A 17,811-nucleotide genomic window follows, 5' to 3' on the forward strand; every position below is an offset into this window, starting at 1 on the left:
ATAAATGGCTGTTTTATGTGTTGGGAAAATGTACACTTTTTGGAGAAGTGAAGAAGTGTGGCTCAATAGAGCGGCAGACCCTGATGCAGAGGTCTAGCCCGGGACCAGGGTTCAATTCCCTGTCTCGGCAGGTCTTGGGCTCAAAATTCCACGGACCTGATAATTCTCGCCTCAGTGCCTATTCCAATCATGGAGTCCCACTCTGCAACTCTGGGCAATAGCTTGCTTAATCTCCACAACGGCCCCCACAACGCTAAGGATGCCTGGCCTCCACCTTGGGGGTGCCCAGGAGTGGACGTCTCACAGGGAAAGCCAGGATGGGTTCCAGAGCGGTATTTGTACAAGTGCCTTGAGACCCTTGCAGGTGAGTAGTGCGCTATACAAGTATCAATTTACATTTACAATTTTTACTCTTCCCGTAATTTGATCCTTCTTTTGGAGTTCACTGCAGGCAGAGTTGCTGGTGTGTTTGCGATGAATGGAGGCGTTTGGGGGGAACAATGTAACACAAATCAATCTACTTCATGAAGTTTGAGCTTGCCAAATGGGAACTGCTTCTTCAACGTTATTCACTATAGACAAAATGTTAATTCCTTTTGGGTATAGCCAACTTGCCCCATCAGAAATTTCAACCACTTATCAACTGAAACCGGAGCAAGGGTCAACTTGGTTGATTCTATGTTGTCGAGAATTCTCGTGTAACATTCAGAGTTCCCTCCACAAATGTAAACAAGCATTAGCAAAGTCAATAGGTCTGTTGTTGGCTGCCATCTTTTTGCCTTTGTCAGTGCTTGTTTTGTTTTGTGGCGGGTATTGCACAGGTTTACTGTTGGAAAAACTGCTGAGCCCTTGTCAAATCTTGAAATAAAATGACTAAAAGGCAAAAATATATTTTGGTCACAAAAAAGGGCAGTTAATGGAACTACTTTGTGTGTGGATGTGCTCCTTGTGCAATGAAAAAATGCCATCACTCACAGTGAAGTAGGTAACGGCTAAGATGGGCTGACCCATTGCTCCATGCTGTAGGGTATAGTGGGCGTATCAAAAACATGAATGATATAATACCATGCCAATCGATGAAGAGCGATAGCTGAAAAGCTCTATACGTATGTTCAACACATACTTTTAGTAACATCAAAAGGTCTTGGCTAACACCTTATCTAAAAAAATTCAGCAGTAGATAAAAATGACATGTGAGCCGAAGTGTTCTAGAAAATGGATAGTTTGACAGTCACCAAATGTTTCCTTGTATAAATGCATCATTCTTTGAAAGACAACTTGCAGTCTATCATATCATTTCCTAAAGGAAACGGATACAAATAGGCAGGACCAGGAGATGGATCAATGGTATGAGAGAGCTCCAGAGCTGAGCTTGTCTAGCTACACCGTATGCAGCTCCTGCTTAGTTTATGTTGTCTCATAAGAACCTGAACTATCTCCTTTGGTCTGCGATTCCTGAACGCCGAGAATTTACGCACCTACTGATTCTATTTGATGATATGAACTAGTGATTATTATAGTCGGATCTAGTTTCTACCACATACAGGATGCTTCTGTTACTTGTTACTTCAATAGGCTCCCTTTCTAAGTGACGCTAGAGCTCTGTTCTTTACCGGCTTACTCTCGCTCTATGGCCGGCATATATTTATAGAACATATGGGATACCTACAGCCTCAGTTTCAAGAAGAAAGTGAGTCCTCTTATAAAATACACTTCAAACTCAGAGTATAAGGTTCTGTATAAGGATCTAAAGGCCTGAATTCCACAGTGATGTGTTTCGCACATTGACGCTATTTTCATTGTCTTACCTGCCTGATGCCCCAGTGCCAGAACCACCAGCAGAAAGAGCTTCATCTTGGAGGATTGGTCTTCTGCTATGTCTGCCTACAACTGTTAAAACTGGATGGACCTTTTTATACAGTTTTACATCAGGTCGCCTACGTCAGAGATAACATAGAACATTGTGCGGAATATATGGGCTATATGCCTTATCTTGTCCAAATTCTGATCTGTTTTTCAGAAATAACTCTTAATACAAACAGCAAAATGAAAACTGGCCCACATCCCAGAAGTATACAAGTGGAACATAATAGATTAGTGTGTCCCACAATCTCGGCCAAGCGTTGGTGAGTGACATTGGCAGCAAGAATAGCATGAGTCTTTGGCTTAAGGTCACCAAAGGTTCAAATTGGTGATATCAATGTTAGAATAAACACAGACAGGCACACAAATACATAGAAACTCCCCTGCAAGGACAAAGATGTATATACTCTTGACCTTTTTCTAAAAAGCGAATTCAATTGTTGTTACAGGTCCACACAAACTGTGTGCCCTCCTTGACTTTAGGATTTTCAAAGGTTGACGAAGGTTCTAAAGACTAACAAAGTCCAAGCAGGAAACTAACAATTGAGCAGATGCAGCTAAAACACAATTCCAGTAGTGAGAATACAGATTACACCGTAAATCACCATTCTTTGCAAAAAATATACCATCCTTATGGATATCATGTTCGCACACACTACTGATGGTCACTGTACTCACATATGGGGCCATATCATGAAGAGCTGCGCTGGTGCAGAGCCGAAGGTCTGTTTATGGGTTCTTGCGCTGCGTAAAGTGCATTCATTTAGCATCATATTTATTGAAATAACACAGCTCAGAAACAGAAAGAGACAAACTTTGCTCACAGTTTCCGAGCTATACTGTCTGCATCTCAGGCACTCGTTCAGACAAATATCGGGTACATGAAAACAGACGTTCAGCGTGGTGTTCAGCCAGCGCAGCCCATCCTGATATGGTCCCTCGTCAGCTTCATATACTCTGAGGCTTATTAATGGGATTTTGATGAAGGGCAGAGCAGCAAGGCACCTAGCTGCGCTGCCCTACGCCAAAGGGCATTCCTGTCCTTTCTCCCTAAACTGACGCCTTGGTGCAAGGGTGCCTTCGTTGCATGCAGGACTTATTTGTGCACGAAAGGGCACCTTCCGGCACTAAAACAATCCACACATGAGTCCTCATCTCTTGATCATGCTGGGTCAGTTTTGTCTTTTGGGGTGGAAGACGTAGAAAAAGCTATAAATGAGACACTTAAAAATAAGGCCCTAGGCCCGGACGGGGTTCTGGCGGACCTATACAAGTGTGCACCGAAATTTTGGGCCAAGATATTGACCAACGTTTTTAATGCCTCAAGAGAAAACAATTTTCCCGAGTCCTGGGCAAGGTCCATTATAATTCCAATCTTTAAAAAAGGCCAAAGGAGTGATCCTGCCTGCTATATGCCTATTTCCCTAATAGACTCTGCCGTTAAAATCTTGGGCAGAGTCATTTTAGGCAGACTAATATCATGGCTAGAAGGCAGAGGAACCTTGTCTAACACCCAGTATGGCTTTAGGGCTAAAAGGAGCACACTCGATCAATGCCTAAACCTCCAACTGCTCATCAGCAAATACACAATTGTGAAGGAGGGGTCCTTGTACATGGCCTTTATGGACCTCTCATCAGCGTTCGATTTAGTAAACAGGTCAAGGCTATGGAGGGTCCTCTTGGACATAGGCAGCGACCCCGCGCTGGTAGGTTTTTTAGCTGACCTTCACTGTGGACTACAGGCTTCCGTTAGAGTCACTCGAGAGGGAAGGTGTACCAGCTATTTTAACTCGGAGAGGGGGATGCGACAAGGGTGCATCCTCGCCCCCCTCCTCTTCACATTATATATAAATGCCCTCGAGCCAGCCCTGGCCGCATCAACGGTGGATGTCCCGCGTGCAGGGGAGACCAAAATTCCGGTCCTCTTGTACGCGGACGACACCGTTTTGTTGGCACGCACAGGTGTGGCCCTCAACAGACTATTGGCCTCTTTCGGAGACTTCATGACTTCACTAGACCTGAAAATCAATACCCAAAAATCTCAGGTCATGATTGTTGGACCGTCCAGCAGGAAAAAGAAATCAATGACATTTTCTTGCACAGGCAGAGAAGTAAAGAGGGTTCCAATCTTCACCTATCTGGGGGTTTTCTTTGACGACAGAGGAACTTGGGGGCCTCAACACAAGTCTAAAAGTAATGCAGTAGCAAGATCGGCTGCAGCCCTGTTGAGTTTTGCCAAAAGGATGGGGGCGTGACCAATTGAGGCTATTCTCAAGGTATATAAAGCCAAATGTTTGGCTATAGCCACCTATGGTTCTGCCATCTGGGGTTACACAAAACCTGATTACATCCAGAAGGTGGAGAACAAATTTCTTAGATCCCTGCTTTCTGTTCCCCAGTCCACCCCCACCTTTACAATACACTCAGAGCTAGGCATGGGGTTTGTAACAGACTTAATAAAATCCGCACCTGTAATTTGCTGGTTAAAAACTTGGCTTAACCATGAAATCTCCTTAAATCATTTGATTCTCAAAGACTGCCTTGCCCTGGACAGAGTTCACAGAATCCTATGGTTGGTTTATGTTAAAGGAATGCTCATGAACGTGGGGCGCATTGAGCTTTTTCATTTTCCTGAACGCATCAAAAAAGAGGATCTCATGGAGATAAAATCCAGACTGGTAAACTTGTTCACGGCAGAGAGGGAGGAGATAGAGATGAGAAAACCTCTTGTCAGAAGGAACTTCGCACTTATATCTGTTCCAGGTCCAGAACCTTATCTTGTTTTTGTAACTAGACAGTTTCATCGCTTTCTCCTAACCAGATTTCGTTTAAATCTGATACATTTTATGTTGGGTTTTTATCCTACTTGGGACACGCCATCAAACGCAAATCCGTGCGATTGCGACCAGTTCTCTGCACAGGACACACTCCATTTTATTATTTTTTGTGAACATTATGCCCAGATTAGGAAAAAATATTAGTTATCCATTTTGCGGGAGGCAGGCTTTTTACAGGTCAGGCCAGCGATCCTGTTTTTACAACTTTTACCTAGTGCACATGTTACATTTCTCGTAGCAAGCATTTTAGTGGCAGGTGTTCGCATTAATAAGAAGCGTTCTAATTTACGGCTCATACCAATTACAATTGAATTATTTTAATAGAGCTGGTGCCTTTTAATACCCTGAAGCTGACTGTCAAATGGAACATTTTTTAAATGAAAAGACATATATATTTTTTAAATTGTTTTAGTGAACACATGAGATATGTTCATTTTAAACCTGATACGCTTATATTTTTACTTGTAATTGATTGTAATTATTGTATTGTATTGATTGTTTCTATTTGTATTTTGTATCTTGTGTCTTTTTCTGATTTTTATTAATCGAATAAAAGTGATTGACTGACTGACTGACAATCCTAAGAGGCGTTTTCCTCTTCATGTGTGCGCTGAATAATGCAATACACATGGAAAGAGGAAAAAACGGAGACAAATAACCATTTCTCTACTTTATGCCTCACCTCAAAAGGCGTACAGCTTTGGCGCTTTACCAGGTTTACATCACTTTGCAAATTGTAAATCTGCACCAGTATCAAATTGGTGTTACATGGGAAAACCCACCGCAACCCCCATGGAACGCCTCCCGGGATCAGAGTAAGGCGATGCAGCGCAAATCGCTGTGTCGCCTTACTTGTGATTCCACTCAAAGCCATGCTTTGTGGCTTTGCGTGGCTTCATAAAACAAAGTGAGAGCCCTTCATAACACATGTACCAATTTACACAGTGCAAAGGTGATGCAGGGAGTTCATAAATAGGCCTCTCATTGTCCTCACAAACGAAGTGAATGTGGAAATGAACTTCCATTGTCTCACATGACTCAGTAAAGTAAAAATTGATACTTGCATAGCGCACTACTCACCCGCAAGGGTCTCAAGGCGCTTGTACGAATAACGCTGTGGAACCCATCCTGGCTTTCCCGGTGAGGCGTCTACTCCTGGGCACCCCCAAGGTGGAGGCCAGGCATCCTTAGAGTTGTGGGGGCCGTTGTGGAGATCAAGCAAGCTATTGCCCAGAGTTGCAGAGTGGGACTCCATGATTAGAATAGGCACCAAAGCGAGAATTATCAGGTCCGTGGAATTTTTGAGCCCTAGACCCGGGAATTGAACCCTGGTCCAGGGCTAGACCTCTGCATCAGGGTCTGCCGGTCTAACCACTGAGCCACACTTCTCCACCCATTGAGCCACACTTCTCAGAACACGGCCCACACCGAATAGAGGATGAAACGGGTGTCCAGTGATTGCTGGGTTTTAAAATCATGAAAATAATTTATGTAGGTGTTTAATAAGGTGCTAATATGTCACCTTAATGTCACTACAGAGAAATGCAGAAAAGCAATAGGAAGCCTAAAAGCATGGAAATGGAAGAAGCGCGTGCAGGGCCAAACCTAATGCAATTTGATTTATCATCATCCAGCTTCTCTGTCACTACCTTTCTCTTTTGACGTGTTTGGTGGAATAGCAGCCATCGAATGTCACTGCACTACTGGACCCACAATGCGTGATAATCTGGGTGATTGTTCTACTGAATATTGACTCAGAATATTGTGGTATAGGAAAGTCAAGGACAGAACATCGAGGGACAAAATAGCGAAAGGTAAGTGTACATAGGAGAGTATAGGTGTACAATTCCTAACTTCACATCTACGGTCCTTCAAGATATATGTACCGCGTAGGTCCAGATATTTGGAGTTAGGAATAGAAAATCTAAACTTACTTAGTGTTTAATTTTTTTAAAGATATATTGTCATCGATTCCATTTTGGAAGCATTGCGATTCCACATACCCACCAATCAGGAATTGAAGCACTCTCTTGGAGGTAAATTTGGAAATGGGGTATTAGAGAAATGTAAGGCAACCGTCATTTGGTCTTTTACGTAATGTTTTATATCCTGCCCTGCCCCACGTACTGTGAGTTGTTTCTAACCTGATTGTACAGTACACCAAACCCTATTTTTGGGTAGAGTGCGCAGTATATAAAGTGCAACACAGCATCATTCGTTGAAATTGGCAAAGTAAGTATGTACGTCTATTTATTTGCATGGTTAATTAAAACTATTGCACCAGTAGATCAAATTATTTCAAAAAAACAGTAAGTCCTAAAAAACTGTTTCTCTAAAATGTAACATTGTTGTTATCTTATGTACAGTTAAAAACAATCATTTGTGCAAGAGAGCAAAAGTGCGTGCTTTTCTACCAAGAATGCCGTTCAGGGATCAATAAGATCAGTATAAAGCAGTTGGTGGGTAAAAAATAATTAAAATTCAGCAAGACCCCAGACCTATCCCAACCCTATGTTGACAAGAAGACAGGATTCAAACACATTATGCTTGCAAAAAAGAAAGTCTTGCCTGACCTCAGTTCTCAGTGAGATCATGGGAAGGTCTTCATACCAGTTTGAATAAGGCAGGGAGGTGTCCCATTAGGGCCTGGTGCCCCTTCCCATCTTACTTTGAATACCTGCCTCGTGATTGGCTGTGCCGAGATTTCAAGCATTGATAATATGGATTTGCCGTGTGATTCATGAGTTGGTGCCTCTTCTGCAACTCCTGCACTGGTATTCGCTTTCGGATCACTTTTGAAATGTTCCCACAGAAACCTCGCCCAGGCCTCCTCCGTTAGGTACAAAAGGGGGTGGTGATGGACGGAGCATCCGAATCAATCAAACACTCACACCCAGTCAAAAGATCTCGGCTTAATCCATCACCGCTCTTTAGCCCACTCTGCCACCCCAGTTCAGACATGGCCATATGCAAATCATTCTGACCCTGTGCCTCTTGGGAACAGTCCAGCCCGAATTGCCAAGCCATGTCTTCCCTGGACCGGAAACAAGCTTCCGAGGACCGGTTTCTGGCATTCCAGCCGTCTTCAGCCCGGCTTGCTTGAATCCAGTGGCAAAGTGAGCAAGGGACTTACGTCTGAGCATACCCTGCCACACTTATGGCAGCCAAAAGCGGTACAAAAGGGGGTGGTGATGGACGGAGCATAGGTGGCAGCTAACTGCACCATAAGTGGGGGTTTGGAGTGTGTTGATCATACGCCAAAAGCACGCACTAATGTTGCTCTTCACATCGTAGATAAGCTTTGCCCAAAACGAGTTGTCCTCCTCGTTTTTTAAAGACCAGTTTATTTTTTTTCAGCCCTCTTTAAGTTGTCTCAGCTCCCTCTGCAAGTTGACGTCCAATGCATGAAAACAGAGCTTTCTTAGTCTTTTTTTATTGATCTCTTGAAGAAGCTGATTTGCGCATACTGTGCATTAGTACATCTTCCCTGTCGAGATCCTTCCTGTATTTTAGGACTAGGCTTCAATGAGGATGCATGAGCTTTTGCTAATGCCTTTGTGAAGTTTTCCCAACCAGGTATAGGATTCAAACTGAGCATTTGTAGTTCTTGTAGTGAGGTTTTTGCTGATGGCATCAAATGTTCTATTTATATGTGATTCTTTCATTATTCGTTGTATAAATAGAGTGAGGAGCTTCTACTGGACGAGCAGGGATCAAGGCCTGTGCTGTGAGCATATTTTCTTGTGGAAGGTGATCACTGTTATTATCCCTCTCTCCTAGATGATAAGAAGAGATTTTGTAGAATAAAGGGAGACTTACCAAGGGGAAGCCTATTCTTGTGCTGGCTGTTGCTGAGTAAAATGTTGCTGCTGACAGGCAATCATTGGGGAACCAGCCATTCAAGACCCAGAAGCTAAGATGTTTAAGATCCCTCCAGTGGTTTCTTAGCTGCTTCATTCTGCCTTCTCCATTTGTTGCCTGCCTGAGGCGGGCTATGCCATTGAAGCGATTGATTTGCCAAAACGTCGAAATTCCTCTATTGTTCCTAGCAAGTGCAAATTAAAATCCCCTGTGATTATGAATTTAGATGTTTGCTTCACTTTTATTACCTCAGCTACCAGTAAGTTGACTCCCTTGCCTTGTCTCTTGGGTGCATATATGCATTTATTATCACCAGCTGCATGTCTTTGTCTTCACATTTTACTGTCGCTCTAACGGCGTGTTTCGCATTTGTGGTACAAAACTTTAAGTCCAGCTTTTTGATGTTGTTGATTCTTGCTATTGATGAATGTATTGCTGGACCTCCTTTGAGGTGTCCGGATCTGGCTCCTTTGCAGGCAGGGAGATAGTAAGCCATGAAGTCCAGTAGATAGAATGTCTGGTCCATCCAAGTCTCCTGTAAGGGAATAAGGTCAAAAGATTGGCGGTAGAGTATCAGTTATGGGTCTGCTGTTTTGTGTCCCAACCCATTTATATTCAAAGTGCATAGGCATAGGATGCCCTTACTGGTTTGTAAATGATTCCTATTGTGTCAGCGGTTGCAACTTTGTCCATTTATTGCGCTTGCTAACCAGGCCCAGTCCTGAGTAGCTGTCGCTCCTGTCGGGTTAGGTATTGACCATTGGGGTCTTGATATGGTTTATGCAGAGAGGTTGCACTCTGGGCACTTTTCAATACAGAGTAGATGCGCTTCGTTGAATGGTCATGGCAGGATCCTGAGTGGCGCATTGCAGATTGCAGTGGCTTAGAGTGCAATGGCGTAGAGTGGAGTGACATGGGGTGGAGTAAAGTGGCGTAGTTTATTGTGGCGTAGAGTACATTGTTTGGTTCAGAGTAGAGTGACGTGGCATAGAGTTGAGAGGTGCAGGGTAGAGCAAAGTGGTGCAGGGTAGAGTGCAGACGTGTAGATTATAGTGGCATAGAGTAGAGTATGTGCTGTGCAGAGTGCAGTGGTGTGAAGTGCAGTGGTGAGGAGGTGATTAGAAAGGCGCGGAGTGCAGTGGCGTAGATTGGAGTGATGCAGATTAGAGTGGCGTAGCAGAAGCTGACTGCACACACATATACCGTTATTATCCAAACGTTCCCAATATTATATGCGTAGCAAGGACTGGCAACATTTATTCCCAAAATAAATGGCTTATAGGAAATTAGGAGAATAAAGGGTATGTGTTTGGTCTTTGGTGTCAGAATGAGAGATGTGGGGTCAGTGACTCCTCAGTAGAATTTGATCTTTCCATGCTGTCTACATAGGTTCTCGGGCAGGGTCAGGAGGCTGACTGAGGAGCTTAGGTTTCATGCCCATTCCGTTTTTGACCTATCAGCTTTGACCATCAGCAGGTGCACCAGCTTTCCTCACAATGTTGTCAGTGATGGAGGTTCTCTGAGGGCTTGGGGGGCAGTTCAAATGAGAAAAGGGGAAGATTGTAAGCGGGAGTAGCGGTGGGGCCTACAGAAGGTGAACGTAATGTACATAGGTGGAAATTACGGTAAAAAAACAACAATGTGGAGCATATTATTCGTGGAGCATGACAGTCATACTAATATTAGTTAGTACGTGGCACACTGCTGCTGTTCTTGTCTAAGGGCCTCTTTTCCAGGGTCTGTGACTCAACAGATGTCTGCTACAGTGCCTGCATCACTTGGCCTGTGTCCATGTAGTCGTACAGTGTCACAGTGTCCCTCAGTCATTTCCCATGATACTACAGTGCATGGTTAGCCTGTGACCTATGGGATTATAAGAATTTGTATAGCGCCTTTTACAATGAGGTCATGGTACTGAAGCGCTTTTTCGTCCAGCTAACATTTTCATACGCTTCTGGGCTTTCCATTACTTGACTGTGATGGAGAAAGGTTTAGTGAAAATAAAACCTGCCCGGATCGAAACCTTAGTAACTTTTACTAACAGTGTGCTGTGAACATTTTTATTAAAAGAAAAATAAAGTAAAGGGAAAATGCTTTTGTGCATGCGTGTACTAATGCATGGAACTAGGCCGCAAGTGCTTTTGGCTAAAGAAAATAAAAGACTGATGCTGCTTTTTTTCATGTTAATAACATTTGCTAGGAAATAACATGGGTTATGCATGGGTTAGTGTAGCAATGGGTGAGGTGTGGCCCCGCGTCCAGGGCGACTGATTCCGGAATCTGGGGATCATGGTTCGATCCCTGGCACCGGCGGCAGATTAGCCCAGCACCATGTGACTCTGGGCAATAGCTTGCTTAATCTTCCCGAAGGCGCCTAGAGACCCTTACAGGTGATTATGCGCTTTCCAAATGTGGATTATTATTATTATTATGGGAGGGTGCATTAATGAACAACAAATTTAGGAAAATAATAATGCATGTGTTTTGTTTTTCATAGAAGTAATGCATTTTTCTGTTTTGTGGAGACGGCCAGAGATGAATTTCATCATTAAAATGAAAAATAATTTCTGCATGAAGAAGGGAGAATACTAAGGCTGTGTGTCCTTGACATAAGTTGTGTGACTGCCAAGCTACGGTGACAGATGAGATAATGAGTGGAAGCAAGTAACTTCCTTCTAGAAGCGGCAGAGACAAACAATGGAAGCGCAAAGACTTGCAACCTGAAATGTGCCACAGGAAATGTGTATTATGACTGTGGTTTGAAGTTATTTTCCTGGGTTGGAAGTCAATGTTTGATAATTCTAAAACAAAGGGACATTTACTGAAGGTGGTCTTGCTAAGTATGCTGTGACAGTACACCCCCATCCTTAACCAATGAGAGTTAGAGTTTTCTCTCAACTTGAAACAAATGTGGGTTGGACATTTAGGTTTTAGTGTATATTTATTTATTTAAGAGTTTTATATAGCGCTGGTCAGACCCGAAGGTATCGGAGCGCTTTACAACATTTTTGGTGTAGAAAACGAACACACAGTATGGCAGTCGAACACACAGTAAAAACAATAGTAAATAAATGAGTCGCGATGCGTCCAGTTCAAGGAGGGGGACAAACGAGCGCCTCGAGAGGTAGGTGGGGTGGAAGCCTTAATTATCCACGTGGCTAAATGCTGCGATGTGCAGGATTCAACGTTAGGGGGCAGTTATCCATTCGGAAGAGTACGGTGGAGGAAGAGGTCCTTTAGCTGACTTTTGAATTTTATGAAGGAGGGGATAGTCCTGATATGGACTGGAATGGAATTCAAGATTTTGGGAGCATTTCCAGGGAAGGAGCGTGGTAAGGTTGTTTGCTTGCGAGTTTTCGGGGGGGGGGGGGTGAAGAGTAGAGTGTTAGAGCTCCTGAGGGTCCTTGTCTGACCGGCCTTTTGAGTTTGGCGGCCAAGTAGGCAGGTTTCCCAGTGTGCAGAGCTTTGTGTGTGAGACAGGCAGTTCAGAAGTTGGCATGCATTTCGATTGATAGCCATTTTAAATCTCTGAGAGCAGGGGAGATGTGTTCATATTTCATTACTCCGGTGACCATCCTGGCTGCTGCATTAAGAGTTGATCTGAGGGTAACAAGTTGGGATTTTGCAGTGCCTGTGAGGGTTGCATTCCCATAGTCCAACCTGGACAGCACCAGGGATTGAGTTGCCTGTTTGAAGTCGTTGGGAGGGATGAAGGGTTTTATTTTGTAGAGTAGTTTTAGGTTGAGGAAAGCTCTCTTTGCAGTTTTCTTTTTTTTTTCTTTTTTTTTTTTTTCAAAGTTTTTTATTTGCATCAAAGGATCACATAGGCAATAAACAATTCATTTTTTCACGAAAGAAAAAAGAAACAAAAATATGACAGAATTCCATAATTGCATTTAGATAAATATATAGCATTATTTAAACAGTGCGAAACATAAAATTAAGAATCGATAAACATGTATTTTGAAAAATATTTGCTAAGACATGAATAACCCCCATATTCTGTCGATTTTTCGTCTGGCCTGCACTCCCCTTGAATCTGCAATAGCGGCTTCCATACTATGGATCTCCTTTACTAAACTCCACCATTCTAAAACTATTGGTGGGTTCTTTTGAATCCATGCTCTGGCAACAATTAACCTTCCACAAGTGATTAGGATATTCAACAGATCTTTAAACCTTTCACCCCCATTGACGCCTACGCAAACATCAATATTTGAGAATAAGAAAGGTTGCTCCAACCTCTCAGTGATAACCTTAGTTATTCCTTCCCAGTATTCCTTGAGGTGAGGGCAAGTAAAAAACATGTGGACAATGTCCGCACCACTCAAATCACATTTAGGGCATTTCGTTTTATCTGAATGAATGTTGTTCGTTGCCCATTTAAGTATCCTTTCAGGCGTATAATATAATTGACAGATTGTTTTAAACATCTGCAATTTTAAGCTGGAAGATTGAACTGATGTATTTAGGCTTTTTAATGATGTGACAATTAAATCTGTAGGAATACTCATTGCCAGTTTCCTATTCCATTTCTCTGTTAAAATAGTAGCATCACCGGTCTTGAGATCAGAAAAGAGCTTATAACCCAGGCTTATGATAGATTTATCAGCATCCCTATAGATACAGTCCCATATCTCAGATTCTGAGACTGTAGTGAGTTCTATTTTTTTCACTAAGTAATCTCTAATCTGATAGTATTTAAACCTAGCTATTTCTGGTAGGTTGTAGCAAAGTTTCATTTTATCAAATGCCATAACGCCAAGATGGGGTGCCCGATCACATGGTTTACCTTGGATGCGCAAGACGGAAGCCACCGGACGGAGCCCTTAGTTGTTTAACTTAACTCTTAAAATTTAACGCCGGCTATTACTGTTCAAGGGGACGCACGAAGGAATATAAGGTCCTCGTGAACCATTACTACGTCCCCCTCGCCTACAGCAACCGGTACATTGCTCACTGCTTTACCGGACTAGGCATTATTGATTACGTGAATCATAATCAAGTCCTCCTCGCCTACAGTAACCGGTACATTACTCAATTCCTTACCGGACTAGGCATCATTAATATCGGCTACTCGTTGTATACCAACCGTTCATCCACTGAACTCGGAGTCAGAGGTGTACTGCCCAACTGATCTGGCCTTGCTACACCTCCCAAGTCTTTCATGGTGCTTTCCTGTCCCCCGCCCCCCCACTGTCCTGAAGAAGACCCGCAGCAGAGGTCGTGAACTTCCCTTTCAGGGCCAGGGTCGAAACGTCGACGATCCCCCATTTTATTTTTTAAAGCCTACATCAGCCCTTCCCTGTCCCCCTGTATAATAGTGTATATATACTGTGTATGGGTAGGCTTTACATGTGCAAATGTAAAAATATTTCTTTTGTTGCACTGAATTATTATAAACCTTTGTTTACATCCTTTCTCTTCTCATCACTTGAGCACCAACTTTCCCTTTTTTCCTCTCGTTGAAACAATTTTTATGAATATGTAAATAAACTACAGTACAATTTGTCTAGATACTGTTGTGTTGGGTCCATTGCTTTTCCAGCTGAATTAGCTAAGAATACATCTCCGTTTGTTCGTTTGTGCAGATTAAGTCTGACTTTTTGTTAACTAAGAATAAGTAATACTCATATCATTGGTATTGTTTTTTATAAAATTGTGTATAGGACCACTTTCTTTATATATATAACGCCAAGATGATCATATAAATCCCCCAGAAGTCTAATACCAGAGTTTAAAAACATTTGACAGGCTGTGTCATGAAAAATAGTAGGAAAGCCGGGATTGCCCCATAAAGGTGTTTGACTGTGAAAAAGAGATGTATTGCATTTAGCCATAATAGATCGCCAGATACTCACAGTGTCCCTTATGGTCTTAAATTTAACCCTTTTAAAATAGTTGGGGTCATTCATCCTATACAAAAACATATTGACATCTAATCCTAGTAGAAACTTGTGAAAATATAAACATTTATCCAAAACTGCCAAACTGCAAATCCGAGTCATAAATGCTGACCAGTAGTAAAATTTGAAGTCCGGAAAAAGCAGTCCTCCTTGACTAAAGGGAAGTTTAAGCAGTGATACAGCACGCCGGGCTTTTTTATATCCCCATACAAAACTGCCAATGATACCTTCTAGTCTGGTGAAGAAGGAATTATTGACCCGCAAAGGGATTGTTCGAAACAAATACAAGAATTTAGGCAGAATTTTCATTTTTATTAAATTTATTCGACCAATCATATTGATAGGAAGTTTATGCCATTTCTTAAGTTGCATGGCAGTTTCTTTTAATAAAGGTTCGTAATTTAGTCCTATGATGGAATCAATATCTGAGCATAATTTAACACCTAAGTAGGTGGCTACATTGCTAATTCCAGGGACAGGAGTAGTAGGTTGGTAATTCATGACGACTTGGGTTTTGGTGGTATTAAGTTTGTAACCAGAAACTGAGCCATAGATGCCAGCTTCTATTAAAATACCTTTCATAGTTTTAGCGACATCTGGGGAAAAAACTGCGATATCGTCAGCATATACAGTTATATCTAATTTATCTAATCCATTAAAAAAAGGGCAGATTAGTGTTTGACGTTGTAAAGCAATTAAAAAAGGCTCTATTGCAAGAGCAAAAAGTAATGGTGATAAAGGGCACCCTTGCCTTGTCCCTCTTTTAATGGAAAACAAAGAAGAGCATTTTCCCATATATGAAATCTTACCCATAGGATTATCATATAAAGATTGAATCCATCGTAGATGTTTTCCTTTAATACCAAATGCCTGTAGTGCGGCCCACAGAAAACCCCACCCCACCCGGTCAAATGCTTTTTCAGCATCTAATAAAATCATACCGATTGGGGTGTGTTTAATCCGTGCTGCATCGAAAGCTGATATAGCCATGTTAATATGTGCTGTGGTGTCACGCTTAGGGATGAATCCATGTTGTTGGGGAGAGACAAGTTGGGACATATACGGAGCTAATCTAGTAGCCAGTATTTTGGCAAAGATTTTTGCATCGCTTTTTGGCAAAGATTTTTGAATCGCTGTCTCTTTGCAGTTTTCTTGATATGTTTGATCATGTCTAGGTTTGGGTCTAGAGTGATTCTACTGAGTCAGCTGGGTTGAGATGGCAGTTGAGAGCATCAATAGATTTTAGCTATTCTGTAATTTGGGTGGTCTGCTCTTTATTGAATATGAGAATGATTTCCGTCTTATCTTGGTTGAGTTTCAGGAGGTTAAGGGATAGACAGTGTTGAACTTCTTTTAGGGTGTCCTTTAGTCTCTGAATGTCACCGATGGAGGAAGTTTCTAGATATATCGGGGTATTATCCGCATACAGGTGGAAGGGATTATTGGCTTTTTTAAGTATGCTGGTGAGAGGCTCTCTGTAGATGTTGAATAGTTGTGGGGAGAGGACTGATCCTTGAGGGACGCCCCTGCTAATGGGGAGTAAGTCATACAAGGAGTTTTTGATTTTTATTCTTTGGGTGCGTTTTTTCAGGAAGGAGGTAAACCATTTCAAGACCCCCCTTCAGCTCTGACCCTTTCTTGAGGTAACTTGATGAGTAGATTGTGGTCAACCGTGTCGAAGGCTTCCGATAGGTCCAGGAGAATGAGTAGACTTCATCGGTCTGTATCTAGAGATTTGTAGACATCATGAATGACATTCAGGATTGCTTTCTCTGTGCTGCAACTTTTTCTGAAGCCCAATTGATGAGGGTCTAGCAGTTTGTTGCTGTCAATGCATTGAGTGAGTTGAAGGAGAACACATCTTTCCAGGATTTTCACTAGGAACGGGAGATTGGAGACAGGCCTGAAGTTATTCAGATTATTTGGGTCAGATCCCATTTTTTTAGTAGATGCATGACTTGGCCGATTTTGAGGCATTCTGGCATGACTCCGGTTCTCAAGGAGCTATTTATAATCTTGGTCCAGAACGGGTCAAGGATGAGTTTGAGCTTTTTAGCCATTTGGGCAGGTATAGGGTCAGCAATGTATGACGAGGGTTTGGAACTGGTAATCATTTCGATGATCTATGCTTTGTAGTGTAGTTCCTATTTTCCCAATAGGCTCTGCGCATTGGAATAACGTAAACGATAGTTTAGACGTAGGACTGAGGTCGACTAGGTCTCTATTGAATATGTTAGACTTAATTTAGGTTTGCCAGCTAGCTCAGAGGTCACTAGAAGCTTTCTCGAATGAACAGGGAGGAGTGAACTTCCCTGATTAGACAAGAAGGGATTCAGCTTCTGACAACTGCATAAACATGACAACTTTGCTCCCCCAGAATAAGGAGTATATCTCCAGAGTCGTGTGAAAACAATAGATAGGTATTTCACTCAGTCAATCGTGCACACTTAGTTTCACCAGAGTGCAGAGAAATAGAGAGACGGGCGTTTTCAGTAAAAGGTGTTATTTATTGAGCAGTCTTCTTTCTCATGCAAGAGAAAGGAATTGCCACAATTGCAATACTTGTCATAAAGTAAAGTGCGTACAGTAAAAGGAGTATTATGAAATAATACTGTAAAAGCATTGATATGGTTTCTGAGCCATATGATACTTAAAAGGTATAAAATATATAAAGTTACATACAATGATAAAAGTTTGACTAAACGTACTCAACTGGTGCTTCTAAGATACACCAACCCCGATGTACCTAACCTAAGCCTAGTACGTGGGAAGGAGTAAGTGAGCTGCAGTTTAAGTTAAGTTAGTTTTTGCCAAGAATCTGACTCAAGAATTCTCAAAGGTTTTAATCAGCTCCGTACCTTGGTTTTAGAATGAAGGAGATCTTGTATCTCGCTCTCCGGACTCGATCTCCCAGTAACCCGCAAGCGTGACTGGAAACACTGGAGCTGGATTTTCTCGGCAGGAGAAAAAGACAGCGTCTTTCTCAGTGCATCAAATGGGAGGGACGGCTTCCTTCGTCACTCGCATCAGCTGGGCTTCGGATAAGTAGATAGCCGCTCTGCTCCAAACCACCGTGTGTTGCTTAAGGCAAGCGCTGGCATATTTATACCTGGAAGGTGCCGTGTTTGACGTAAGGTTGGACATAAGACGTCAATAAAAGATGTCACTAAGAATTGGCCATTCTTTCAGTGCTCGCAGGAGTTCTAAGACAAATCAAAACAAAAGCATGGGGAATTCCCAGGTTGCTGGAGGTTTGGTTTGTTGAAAGAACTCGTTGTACTTTCTAGGAGTCTAAGTAGGTAGCCTTGCCGTATTTGGTTTGCATTGGCTATTACTAAATATGG

At 42.4% G+C, this 17,811-nt stretch overlaps 1 protein-coding gene across 1 annotated transcript in view; it reads right to left on the reverse strand.

Moving 5' to 3' along the window:
* The window catches only part of LOC147707757 (trypsin-3-like), a 40,512-nt gene extending 38,597 nt beyond the window's left edge, over positions 1-1,915 (reverse strand). Inside the window, exon 1 of the mRNA XM_086926609.1 lies at positions 1,809-1,915. Within this exon, the coding sequence (XP_086782735.1) occupies positions 1,809-1,854 (46 nt within the window). The 5' untranslated portion in view covers positions 1,855-1,915. The remainder of the gene's footprint in view (positions 1-1,808) is intronic.
* Positions 1,916-17,811: the final 15,896 nt, after the last annotated feature.

The sequence above is a fragment of the Lissotriton vulgaris genome, chromosome 6, assembly GCF_964263255.1.
Source record: "Lissotriton vulgaris chromosome 6, aLisVul1.2, whole genome shotgun sequence".
Taxonomy (NCBI): domain Eukaryota; kingdom Metazoa; phylum Chordata; class Amphibia; order Caudata; family Salamandridae; genus Lissotriton; species Lissotriton vulgaris.